Source organism: Morone saxatilis, unplaced genomic scaffold (assembly GCF_004916995.1).
Source record: "Morone saxatilis isolate NCDOM2014 unplaced genomic scaffold, NCSU_SB_2.0 Contig8, whole genome shotgun sequence".
Taxonomy (NCBI): domain Eukaryota; kingdom Metazoa; phylum Chordata; class Actinopteri; family Moronidae; genus Morone; species Morone saxatilis.
The window spans coordinates 16,966,853-16,980,965 of NW_023340257.1; the positions used below are offsets into that span (position 1 = coordinate 16,966,853).

The 14,113-nt window shown below is 40.3% G+C and overlaps 1 protein-coding gene across 1 annotated transcript in view; it reads left to right on the top strand.

Annotated features, from left to right (window-relative positions):
* The window catches only part of ppm1lb (protein phosphatase, Mg2+/Mn2+ dependent, 1Lb), a 42,096-nt gene that overhangs the window by 25,517 nt on the left and 2,466 nt on the right, over positions 1 to 14,113 (top strand). The window contains exon 2 of the mRNA XM_035680467.1: positions 6,456 to 6,672. Within this exon, the coding sequence (XP_035536360.1) occupies positions 6,456 to 6,672 (217 nt within the window). The remainder of the gene's footprint in view (positions 1 to 6,455; positions 6,673 to 14,113) is intronic.

The window sequence follows — 14,113 nt, forward strand, 5'->3', positions numbered from 1 at the left end:
GGAATGAGTCGCCTGCTGAGGTGGGACAGAGTTTCAGCCAATTGGAGGCAAATTTGCAGCCGTAACCATAGTGTTACCCAGATGTTCTTATCATACCCTGAGCCCTTACGACCTCTCGGTCTGTTCACAGTCGAGAGAGAGAAGGAGCTGGCTTGACTCTGTTTTGCCAGAGGAAGTAGTTCGATGTTGAGCTCGTCCGTCTCTCCATCTCTCACTCACTCTCTCCGTCTCCTTCTTCTAAGGCTGAAGGCACCCTGAAGGGCATTCCGCCACGGTTGTAATGGACGTTCTATTTCAACTTTCCAGTCCTGATCCTGACTTTTATAGCTCTTGCTTATTCGCTTTCGGAAATCCTCACTTCACTTAACAGAAGTCATTTCTGTCCCTCCTTTTACACCGCAGCCTACCCAGCACAGTGTGGCCATTACAGCACCCTCTGAGAACATTGAAGTATGAAATGTTGCTCAGAGGTGCGTTATTTGTGTGAATTGTTGGTGTATGAATGTGAGTTTTCTTAGATGTATACTGTGTGTGTCTGTGTGTGTGTGTGGTGTGTGGTGTGTGTGTGTGTGTGTGTGTGTGTTGTGTGTTGTTGTGGTGTGTGTGTGTGTGTGTGTGGCCAAAGGAGATTTGAAGTTCACAGTACCACCAACACCACTGTTGCCCCTCCCCATCCCTCCATCCCTAAGCCCATCTGTGCTCAGACTGTTTGTTGTGGTTTTTGGAGATTTAAAGGCTGGGAGAGCAAAATAGTTTTGGGATGCCTGGGTAAAATCTGTGTGTTTGGGCGTAAGGAGGTATTTTCAAGGCCACACGAACACTTCCAATCTCGCTCCAGGCTCACACTGCACAGGAAGCACGTTATTGAGTCGCAGTACTCAGTTTTACAATCAGTTTTCTAAAAACAGAGCAGAAATAGATCTAAAAATACTGCAGGTTTTCAGTGAAGTTGCACTTCTTTGAGGACTATTTACTCTTTTTAGAAATAAGTCAGTATTTTAAAATCACGTAGAATAAGTGAGATGACTGCACTACTTTAATAAACAACTACTATCATGAAAAATTATTGATTTAATTCATTTAAGAAAATGTATTTAATTATTGATTTTTTTGTTCTTTATTTACAAGTGACAGTGCACATTACTGACTTTTGTAAAAACATTAATGTAAATGTGCCACATTTGGCTCAGTAATTTGCACCCATGGTCCCAACAACTAAATGCCAAGACGACTAGAAAAAAAAAATGGTCATGCAAGTTTCTGATTGATTTCTTTTCTTTAATGTCAGAAAAACAAGATCTCAAAATGTAATAATAATCAAATAAACATAAAAAAAAAAATCTTAACTCAAAGTATTTTTTAAATGTAGATGCACTTGTTTGATGACTATTAATAATAATAAGTTAATAAGTTACTCAATGTTTCTAAACCAGGCAGATTTAGTGAGATGACTCCACTACAGTAGTATCAGGAAATCACCATGGTTTAAAGCTCCAGAAGTAGCTATTTCCAAAGTTAAGAATAAACTGTAGATGCGCACTGGTAGCTCACTTGGTAGAGCTGTACCAAGGCTGCAGCGGCCATGGGTTTGAGTCCGACCAGTGGCACCTTGCTGTATGTCATCCCCCTCTCCTGTCTATCTTTAGCTGTCTTGTCAAATATAGCTACACCCCCACCCAACAATAAATAAATAAACTGTAATGCTCAACTGTTAAGATCTTATTTTATAGTGCAGAATATCACCACCTTTTATCTACAGCAGATGGAGTTTGCTTGTGGAATTACAAACGTTCAAATTTAAATTGTTTGTAGCACCTTAAGAACTTTCCTTCTCTGTTGATTTAACAGCTCCAAAATGAGTAACTTTGCAATTTCACCTTGGGTTAAATTGTTTTGCTTTTTCCAAGGTCAAAAATCTACTTTCACTCTCAGGCTTTCAAATGATGATTGTGTGCTCATGTGCCCTTCACTTCAGTGTTGTTTGCCTTCATTCACATTCCTCTAAGTACAAATAAAAGGGTTTCTATTTATGATGCAGTGAAAACATTGTACCAACGCACACACGCTCCCACTCACAACCTATACTTGGCAGAGCCTTGACACATACAAAGCTGAGGTGTGAGATAATGAAATTAGGGCTCCATGCTCCACACTCCTCTGCCCTGTGGACAGACTGAGCTCTGCAATGTCATCCTGAGGAGAAACATACGACACCTCTGCAGTGAAAACATGTGTTTCTATAGCGCAAGTCCTGGTTAATTTAAAGTAAAGACAAATTATATCCTATCAGTCTGTAGCATTAAGCATATAGCAATCTATAGTCATTGCATACTATACTGGGATTAAAACATTGGAGAAGTAGTCTCCTCAGGGATCACTTTTGTGATTATAATTTAAAATGTGAATTGGAAATCAAAACAACAAAGAGAAATATTTTGAAACGCTGTTTCTCTAGACTCCCTCTTCTCTAGTATCCATTGCTTTCTCTGTATTCATTGCTTTGATGGTTTTCTGTCACTTATCTCCAGCTCGGTCTTTAAACTGGAGAGACTCTTTCTCTCTCTCTTTAATGATGTGCTTGAGTGATGCTAATGAATGGTTCTTACACTCCGTTCCCTTTTCTCTTCTTCTCTCCATCTGCCTGCTTGATCTGTCAGAGAGACCGCAGAAAGAGATTTTTCTACTTTGGTTATGAAACTCCCTCAGGGTGATTCTAAAGGAAAACTCAGATGACTTTCCTCATTTCTGCCGGCCTGGTGATATGATGGATGGAAGTGTTTAAAAAGCCTGACTATTTCTGTTGGACTGTTCGTCTGAGTGGCTCACAGTTAACAGTCAAATGCAAAGGGTGAAAAGTGTGTAGGTGGCCCTGCTGAGATAGGAAGGTTTGTGTGTGTGTGGGTTTGTGTACTTAACTGTATGTGCATACAAGCCTTTGTGCTTGCATGTGTGGTGCAAGTGAAGTCTGGTGTGAAGGAGAGCCCAATGTGACGCTCCGTACAGCCATGACTGATTGCACTCTGAGCCAACTCTCCTGTGTTGGGACTAGGAGTGAGTAATAATTTTCTCCACTCCAAAAAAAAGATGCTTTTTTTTTTTGTAATAAGGTTTGAAATTGGTTGGTCCTGAGGAAATTGACTATTTTGATCGTAAATAACATTGGCTACTTCCAGTTTCACAAAATGTTTGATATCGTGTCTCTTGATATATTGTTACATTCCTAATAATTAATGACATGTGTAATGTGTAAGAGTAGCTCAGTGACAGACCTACAGATAATTATCACTCCAATTCCTCAGTTTTCAGGTCATTGCTTTGGTTTTACTGGACACGACTTTTGATTAATTCTCACCTTCTCAGTGTTGTTTTCAACCGCAGCAGAAAGTTATTTTCAGTGAAACTCTACACCTAAAGCACAGCACCGAACAGCGGACCGACCGTGGAGCGTTCAGTTGCTTTAGCTCTTCCTGCATTCCTCCGTTATGCTCTAATGCCAACCGCTAATCACATCCTCCATTTTGTTCCCCCTTGTATTACTATCCTTGATCCTTGCCATCTTGTCTTCATCCGTCTGTCCCAAAGCCTTCATCCCCATCCATCCCTGCTATCCCTCCCTCATCCACCCTTCCCTCCTTTCATCCTCTAAGCCGGTGCAGATGCTGAAGCCAGGTGTTCGATGTGTCGATCTGGTTAGCCAGCTGGTTAGATTCAGATAATGAAGACTTAGCCTCCGCTTCCTGTTCTGTTGAGCCTGTGTGCTGTTCCCAAGCTAAAACACACATGCATTCACACTGTCTCAGACAGTGTTGGAGGAAGTATTTACTAAAGTAAAGCTACTAATACCACAGTGTAAAAATACTCCTTTACAAATGAATGTCTGCAATGAAAATGTTACATAAGTATAATCAGGAAAATTAACTAATAAAAGTAAAAGTACTCAGTGGAGAATTTTTTTTCCCTGTAACTGTTATACTATTAAACATAATTAGATTAATATTACTCATGCATTAATATTAGGTTAATTACTTATATTAATGCATGAGGTTAATTTTTAACTATATTATGTAAAACTGCAACCAAAGATTATTTTCATTATGGATTAATCCGCCTATTGCTATCTCCATTAATCGATTGATTGTTTGGTTTGAAAACCAAGTGATAGATACCCTGTCACAATTACCCAGAAATCCCAAAGCGACACCTTCACAGTGCTTGTTTTGTCCGATCAATAGTCCAAACCTCAAAAATGTTAAAAATAAATTTAAATTACTAAACTAATTAAAAGGAAAAGCAGCGACTCCCTAAATTTGTAAAAGTGGAATCATGAAATGTTTGTCCTTTTTGCATGAAAAATAATTGAAGGATTATCAAAATAGTTAACAATTTTCTGTCAAATGATTAATCGACTAATCATTTCAGCTGTATTTGTGCATTAGCATATGTTTTCTGTACAATAATCTTACTTTGTAAAGTAATCAGTAACGAAAGCTGTCAAATAGCAGAATAGAAGTATAAAGTAGCATGAGATTAAATTACTCAAGTAAAGCTCCTCAAGTAAAGTACTTGAGTAAATGTACTTTCATTCCACCGCTGGTCCCACAGACTGATTAGTACATACACGTGCATGTCTAGTCAAATGCTTTGGAGAATGTAAGCTGGAAACAAGTTTTGTGACCTCAGTGCTTTGTGAAGGACTGACAGGCAGACAATTAAACTGCTCGATAATTGGCGGAGTATAACCCAAGCAGACAAAGGTCTTCCTGTTCCCTTTATGACCTTTGAACTGAGTTTATGACTCCTGTTCCCTGCATGGTAACCGCAGGATAAAGGTATGTCAATGGTGATTGTCTTCAGACAAGAGAAAGGAGAGTGTCAGAAAGATCCATGGTGATTTAGGACTGAGCATTACCATGGATGCAGAGAGAAGAGAAAATTGGAAGTGTTTGGGTTTCATTTGAGCAGATAGGGGAAGAGTGACGGAGCTTGCAAAGAAAAGCTTCAATAACACTGACAAGATATAACAAGAGAGGAGTAGATGAGTTGTTTTCCTGTGTAGAGAAGAAGTGGAGGAGGCAGGGTTATCTGAGGGCTTGAAAGTAATTTCCCAGAGCAGAACAAGATATAGATAGAGAGAAATGGAGGGAGGGAGGTATAGATGTAGTAGAGAGAGCTAAATGGGGACACCCTTGAGACATAAGGTTCATCTATGGGTCTGTGTCACATGACTTCAAAGCATTATATCATTATATATCAGCGCCAGGAAATTGCAAACTTTTGCTCTCCTGCAGTCTCCTTAATCCACAGCTTTTTAATTCCTGCAGGTGTTTCTAAAATGGAAAACCCCATATGAAACACGAGCTGTATGAATCCGGGATGCTGCAGATCAGTGGCATGTCAGCAGAATATTATCTAACATTTGCACTTGGAACTTTTTGAACTCCATGACCTTGGACGGGCTCGTCTTCCCTTCTGTGGCACCGAGCCAGGGGAGTGAGGCATTATTTGTTCTGAAACAGCATGTTGTGTGGGGAAAAAAGGGGTTTAGTTGGTGTTACCTTTGAGTCGAATGTGTAGAGGTGAGGAGACAGTTTCTCTGGCTCAGCTCTATCCCACAGCGGGGTGCGAGTGTGAGCTTGTGTGGGTTTGTTTGGCGATGCACTTTTTATTTTTCTTTTATCTTTGTTTATCTGTGATTTATCTGCTGTAGCAAAGCAGAAAGGACACGCAGGTTACTGCTACTATAGCCTGATGTGTGTATGTCACTCGCCAAATACACTACGAGCATGTGTGTGCACAGTTATAGATATATAGTTTGTTTTTAATCAATGGGCACTACGTTGCAATATTCTGTATGAATAATGTCCTAATGTGTATTTATGGTCCATTTACGTGATGGTGAAAATCCAGTGATTACATGCACTTTTCAGTCGAAAGGTCTTCAGTAGCTCTCCCAGAAGAATTGGGCTTTTTATACCCAATTATTGGCTGTCAGGTTTTCATTACACCTCTGGAATTAGTTGGTCAACAGGAAATAAATCAGCAACTATTCTGATGCATAGTTGTCTCAGTCCTTCACCTCATTTATTCATGGCGACATTAGCTTTATTATTACTGATGATTCTTTTTTTTTTTATGTAAAAGTCTGAAGTTCTGTCAAGTTTAGTTTTCTTTTGTTTGAACAACAGTCAAAAAGCCAAAAATATTCCATTTACAATTAAATAAACCAGATAAGAGCAGCACATTCTTGTATTTGAGAAGCTAAAACCAGATCATGTTTGGCATTTTTGTTAGTAGATCAAAATTATTGTTGATTAATTTTCTGTCTCTTTCAAATCAGACTCATCAATGTGTAGGTTTGAATATATTTGGTTAGACCTAGATATTGTTTTTGACCAAGCTCACTTTTATCTGCAGCCATCCAACACTTTTTCTCTCCCTCTGCTCCCCATTATCAGGCCGCTGCTGACTTTGCAAAGGCCCACCTGCCCGAGGCTCTCCGCCAGCAGCTACTGACCTATGAACGGGAGAAAGAACGGGACAGAGAAAAAGACAAGGAGAAAGATGAAAAAAAGGAGAGGGGCGGCCTGTCTTATCCTTCCATCCTGGAGCAACAGATCCTGGCCTTGGACAGAGAAATGCTGGAGAAGCTCTCCGCAACGTACAATGAAGCAGGTCTGTGTTTGTTTGTTTGTTTATTATGCACCACAAGACCCCCAAACTGTAAAAACACGTACACATAACTAGATTCGAAGTGTACGTGTGTCCATGCAAAATTGTATTCATGTTCTTGCATGTTTTCTGTCTACGTGCTACACTGATTAATTAATTAGCAATGATCTAAATGTGTGTGTACAGTATATCAGCTTGTGTGGCCACAATAGAGGGCAGAGGCCGCATGCAGATTTTCCCCCACGAGTGTTGCTCATTACTGGGGACACAATAAGACAGCACCAGTTAGTCTAGAGTGATGTTTTTAAATGTCCCCTATAATGCAGCACGCAAACTATTATTTTCTACTCCACCGTTTCACTGTTGTTGAATAGCGACTGTCAGCAGCCCCGGGGCTTGCTTATTCAGCTGTTTAAATACAAGCTGATCTTCACAAGGCTTGTAGTAATTATCTCTGGATGGAGGCAGGGAGAGAGGGGTGACGCAAGAGAGAGAGAGAGAGTGATGGATGGAAAGAGGTAGGAGAGAGGTCAGAGGAAAGGATGTATGTGTGAAGGAGGATATTTTGCTGGTGAGAGCTATATGGTAGAGAGAGATGAGAGACCTGTGCGACAGCCAAAGTGAGTGGAGAACAATAAAAGAGAAGTGCAGAGATAAAGGGTAAGGAGAGGCAGGGAAGGGACGAACCGAAAGCAGGATGTTCAAAGGGTAAGGAGAGTGGGAACATGGATACAAAGGGTGATGAAAAAGGCCGAACCTGAATGAACCAAAACAACCCTTTGGGGGAGAGGAGGAGGAGAACAAAAAGTCCCACAGTGAAATGTAGAGGCATACAGGCTTCATTCATAAACATATTTGACTTTGTTCTAGATTCCATTAAAGCTGTAATACATTTATAATTTTTTTGTAGACAACAGAGAGGCAGTAACAGTAAGGGAGAGGGGCAGTAGAGTAATGAGTTTGTTTTTTTTGTCCACCTCTATGAATTTAATATCTATACTATAAGGCGAAAATACCGGACCATAAGAAATTAGAGGAAGCCAGGACCATATGTTAAGCCTGGTGATTATGAATACATTTTTTCTACAAGCAGAAACATTATTGGCTTATTGAACATGCTGGGGAGAGAGTTGAAATACAGATTATAAGATGATGGACTAACTGTAGTGACATACTGCAACCTCCAGGAAGACAGCGATCCTGTGGAAGAATTAGTTTCCCTTCCGGTGCCCTTGATTAAACAAATTCTCTCATTTAAGTTAGAAGCAGAGTAAAGACGAGAGAAACGGAGATGCAGTGAAAAGGATTTGGTGTATGGAGTAACTTGTGATGGAGATTAAATAGCGTTCAGATAACCTGGGTTTTAGCTTCAAAGTGTTATGGGGCAAGAAAAACTAGCGGCCAAGCAATCATACAGGCTTTAAACAAACCTCCAGGTCATGCAAATGCATTTGTTTAAACATTAGTTTAAACTTGTTTAGTGTTTCATTTTCCTCATTACAGTTCCACACTTGGTAATGAACCTCCTTCACAGTTTACACACCGACTTCCTTGTTTGTGGTTGACCCACCATACTTTAGTTGTACACCCTCAGTGCAGTGCAGTGAGTTGATATTTCAGGTGCGCTCAATCGATGCCTTTATATTAAAGAGTTCAGAGTAGAGCGCTGACATGGAATGAAGGGAGAGATATATTGAATAAACCAAAAATGTTGTGGCACATGTTAACCGTCCCTGCTCTAAGTTTCAAATGTAAGTTTTAAAATGAATTGGTTTAGATAATCTATATAAACTGTTAGCTTGTCTTGTCTTGTGTCCGCTCGTGTTTCTCGCCCCAGCTGACTTTGCTCCAGCAGTGTCACCGTGTTCCCAGATCTCAGTAATTACTTTGGTGCATTCATTGTTATCATAGCCAATAGAAATGAAGGTCATAACTCGGGAAAATAAGACCCGAGTTGTAATACAAAGGAATTCAGGAGTTGAGGGGAAATGCGGCAGCTTACAATTAAATTACAAGTCTGGATAGTATGTAGCCTGAATGGAAACCTGCACAGACAGCTGACATGTGACTCTCATGTAAGTTGGTCAGGGGGTCACTGGTATGAAAGGGCCTTTTAGAAGGCCTCACAACCTCTAGAGCATGATGGGTCATATGATACACCGATTGAAGACAAGAATTAAAATCTCCAGAGCTGGAGCGCCCGGTGTGGAAGGCTATAGCTGATCACTACTTAACATAAAAGGACGATAATGTTGCAGCTGCATTCCCTTTTGTTACGCTCACATGCACTCGACCTCTTCATTCTCTTTTATCCTCATCCTTTTCTCCTTCGCTGCTTCCTCAGCTGCAGATAAAGCATCGGCTTTCTGATCTGTGCTGCTTTCAAAACAGCCACAAAGTAAATCTCCCCTCCTGATCCCTCAGCCTACTTTTGTTCTTAAGCTACGTGACCTGTTGCATCCAGGCGCCAAAGATCTGTCCACATTTTTTCTTATCCCTTTATATTTCTATCATCCTTTATTTGGACAGCACAGCAAGAAGGACTACCACTGAGGTTATAGATAAACTTACAGTCAAGCTCCATTACAACTAAAAAGCTCCTGTGGCGTCCAGTCCAAGCATTAGACATTCAGGGTTTGAATTTGTTGCAGTATTTGTCCTAGCTTTAATGTCAGTGTTTCAGTCGGGGGGGTGTCTGATGATCAGGTAATTGTTGTGCATTCTTGTCCATGTATCTGATTCAACAATCGCATCATTTAGGCTGCACAGCTTCCTGCTTTCTGTCGCAATCGGGGCCTAAATGAAGCTGGCAGCGAAGGAGGAGAGAGGGGAAAATAGAGAGATACAGTCTCAATTCAGCTCCCAGTCCCCAAGACAACAGCGTATCAGATTTATCCCCCTGTTCGTTCATCCCTCTGTTGTTTTATCAGTGAACAAAAGCGCTTGGAAGAAAGATAAGGGAGATGGGACTTTGATGGAATGGCCAGGAGCTTAGAGTCTATTATGGAAACAGTCTCTTTAATGCGGTGTGGTATTCTATTAGCACTAACCTTTATGTAGCTGTGTGACATGTCTCTTAGCACACGCCTTCACCCACGCAAGCACACAAAAGTGTCCTGTAGTGCATTAGTCTAATAATTATCGTTGCAAGCAGCAATATAGCGGCCAGGCTGACAATTAAGCCGTGTCATCGGGCATAAAGGGTTCTGTCTTATGAATTAAAGGCTAGGAACAGTTAAAATTAGATTACTTAGATTAACTCATGGAACTATGTGCAGAAATATTTTAGGGAAAACATTTTGTGTATCCGTCTTCCGGAAGAGAAAAAGTAAACCTCTAAAAGAGCAGGAATTAAACATACTGTATAGTGTGTTAAATCACTGCGTTATGAAGTGCTTTATGTTTTATAAACAGGTGACATAAAACAGTGAGTAGGTAGCTCTCTTAACACACATAGCAACACGAACACACTTGGAATCATTTCAGTGTGGAACTGCCAGGGAGCAAAACATTTTAGAAATCAAATATTTGCAGGAAGGAAGGAAATATTTCTGCATCAGTAATGCAGCAGGAAGTATTCGTATTACCGGTGTCATTATACTGATATTTTATTTTGTATATATCACTATAAGTATATCACTATAATAACTTTATGCCTCTTCTCTAGTTAGAACAATTCACCAGGCTTTCCTTGACTGCCAGAGACAATGTAAATGATTCTCTTCAGAGCAAAGCTCCATTTAGTTTTTGCTTTCCTAAGCTTTGCATTTGTTTGCTGTTTATAATTATTTTTAGCAGAATGTTGATTTCATTGCTCTTTATTGCTCTGTGTCATTTAATTTATCTTTTCTGTCTCCAATGATGTTAATCACTGTTTGGATTGTTGATTTTCTCTGTCAAGTGTCTGATTACTTAAGAAAAGCACTTTACATTCCATTACCCTTTAAGTAAATGTTTGTTCATGCCAAGTATGTTTGCTGCACTTTGTTTCCTCCTTTAGACTACACTTTGTTTGTGGCATGCAGTGACAATTACATTTGAACCGTGGGCGTCACAAATAATGACGCCCACACTGGTGTAACAGCCCCAGTTATGTACACAAATTGGTATCAAACCTTTTCCTCTTGTGAATATTATCATAACGTCTGTTTCTGACTTCATCACCATTGTTCCATACTGAATGACCCCTTTCCGTGAGTCAACCTCCAAGCCTCCCATTTCAATGGTGACGAGTCTGAATAAAGGTCCAGTGTGTAACATTTAGGAGGATCTATTGGCAGACCTTGAATGTAATATTCATAGGTATGTTTACAATGGTGTATAATCACCTGAAAATAAGAATGGTGTTTTTGTAGGTGGCCTTTCATGGTGCCTGCCTAGTTAAACCGCCATGTTTCTACAGTAGCCCAGAACAGACAAACAAAAACGCTGAATCTTGAATTAGATCCCTTTGATTCACCTTTGGAAATGTGCACTGAAGCTTCAACAAGTCAATCAAAAAGTGACCTTAACTCCGGCCTACACATATTAGTGGAGTTAGAGAAATGTGACTGATTCTGTGACTGTTTCTTTTAAACCAAAGCTCGGGTACCCAGCTGTCATATAAATTATGGATGTGTTGGTGGTTGAAAATGGATCAAACTCTTTAAAGCAATAGATAGAATTTTGTTGTTTATCGTACTAATACTCATACTCACTTATCAGCTCAGGACAGGCTGTATTTTGGTTCCTACTTTACAGTATAGCTGCCTAAATGACTTGGATGAACTCTTGACCTATGAATGAAAAATGTTTATCTGCAAGATACAAAAATACAAACAGCTACTTGGAATCAAGTTTGTTTAAATGAAATAAGGCTCAAAGATTAAAACAATATCTCATTTTAAATGTTTTCATGTTATGAAGGTGGGAAATGTTTAGCCTCGGAACATGGACACGATGTTGATTAAACATTTGACAAAAACTAAACACATTAGACAGGCATCTGACATATGAGCATTCTTGTTATATAACAACACAGCTCATCAATGCAGTGGTTTTTGGCAGCTGATTTTTAAATTTCCAGAGTCTGAGTTTCATGAACTCACCAAGGAGACGACTCTTTAAAGCAGTTCTCACTCACTGCGGGACTGCAGGACCATTAGATAGCTAAGATGGTGAGTTTTCCATCGTGATGAATTATCCATCATCTCAAGCAAGTCTTTGCAAGTTTGATGTTGGATTCAAAAGTGCTCTGACCTCCACATGAAAAACTCAAGATTTTTGTGCTGAAGTATGTAAGGACTTCAGGCACAAAACTATTTAATTTTCTGCACCCACTTAGTTGTGTGAAGAGGAAGGAAGGACATTGGGAGGATTGATTGTATGAAAGGGGAATTCCACTGACTTACAGGTCTTGGGGAGTACTACTGAATATGTGAAATCATGGAAAGCCTTTTGAGGCTCCAGAGAAAGATGAATTGCCTCAAGTGATGCCTCTCGAGTCAGTGTTGGTTGGGGCTGAAGTCTACCAGTTTGAAACAGATCTAGAAAATGAACCTACCAGACCCCTGTAGCCTGCCTCTCATCTCTGTTTGAGGCTAGCAGCTTGAGGCTATGTTAGCCGCTACTAGCATGATACACACACAAATCTGAGACTGAGCAGGTCGGGTTGCATTTGTAGGTAACATAGCCTATTGAATAAGAAAGACGGTACCTCTGGTTCTGCTGCATTAATTTTGATCCTGTTGTTATTGGAGTGCAATGTTAAACTGGTGGCATACTCTCAAACCACTTCCTAACCCACATGGTTGACTTTCAGTGTTGCCATAACCATCATCATATGCTTTGCTCAGATGTGACCCAATTGTCACTATAATTTATGATAAATGATTATCTACCCTTCCATTTTTCATCATAAAATTTTTAAAAGGAACAAGAAACACACAAATGATTGGGTGGTCCAAGTGTACACAAGAGACCAAAGCAAAATATCCACAGGGCTCCAAAATGACTGAGGATTGGACATGGCAGCTAGTTATTTACAATACAAAGGAATGAATGAAACAAAAACTTGACTTTTTAGAAAGCAGAGATAGCTTCATTGTGACATAGTATGCAAATTCAGTGTTGCACAGACTTGATAAAGCAGTTCCAAATGTTTTATGCAGTGCAAAATGCTAAAAATAGCATCTCTATAAATGTTAATAGTGCAAGTCCAAGGAGGGCAGGTAAGACGGGATGGCAGCTTTTAAGGGAAAAATGTATCCAATGTTGTGGGAGGACTAATGGGCAAGTGGCGTTTTTTAGAAAGGCTTTGAAGGAGACAATGAGCCGGGGCGAGCTGGGTGACGGCAGTCCTGTCCTCACATTTTTCACTTAAATGCCAAGCAGCTTGGTAAAGAACATACATCCATGGGATGTATTCTGGTGCAGTATGGACACTTATATCCTCCAGGCCAACTGAGAGCACGAGCAGAGACTTCGCTAAATCCGAGAGAGTGAATCAGTGCAATGATATAAATTGGACTGGGAGAATAACTGGGACTGAGATGTTAATCTTATCGGAGTGTTTAAGGTGTGCCTGGCCAAGCTAACCCAATAATTAGCATGAGCAGAGGGTGCATTCAGGCCGTGGTGCCATTTTAATAGTGAATGCTGAGCGTGTGCCGGGCATGGCTGGGCTAATTGGGGAAGGGTGTGCTAGCGAGGCACCTCAGTCCATTATCTCTATTGCCATGGGAACTAGATAAGGATAATTAGCTGGACAGCATGGCACAGTGCAGCGGAAGCTATAGGCACGAGCAGCAGGATTAGGGATGCATATAATGATGAAACTAATAGAAATGGATTTTTCACAAACTGCATAAAAGATTTAGTAAGTCATTTACAATTTGTTGGCATCAATATTCACTTCACTCATCTTACACCTGGTGCTCTTACTCTCTTATTTTCTGTCACTTTCTCTTATTTTTTCTCAGTTTTCAGTTTTTCCTCATCCAAAGCTCTAAACGGGAACAATACAATCTTTGTCCCACTGAGAGGTTTTCTCTTTCTTTCCTCCATATCTCTCCCCTTCTCCTCTCTCTCCACCCCTCATCAACTCTTACTCTTCATTTCATTTGCATCCACTGCTGCTCCCGTGTTAACCTTTCTCTCTTCCCCACATCATCCCTCACACTTACTGTATCAGGGGTGTTGGAGTAACTGTGAACTGAATGGAAGAATCTTCTACATTTTTATTTTATTGTGCTCAACGTAAACGGTCAGTCAGTCAACATCACACCAACATGTGGAACTTTAAAGGGAAGTCTCAAAAGTTAGTAGGTCATCCGCATTCTTACGATGGCATTTAAACCAGTAGTAGTCTTTCTTCAACCTCCTGAGAATGTCTCCTCTATATGTCCTATTTTTCCATCTCTCTCCCTGTATCCCACCCCTCCCTCTCTCTCTCGCTCTCTTTGTC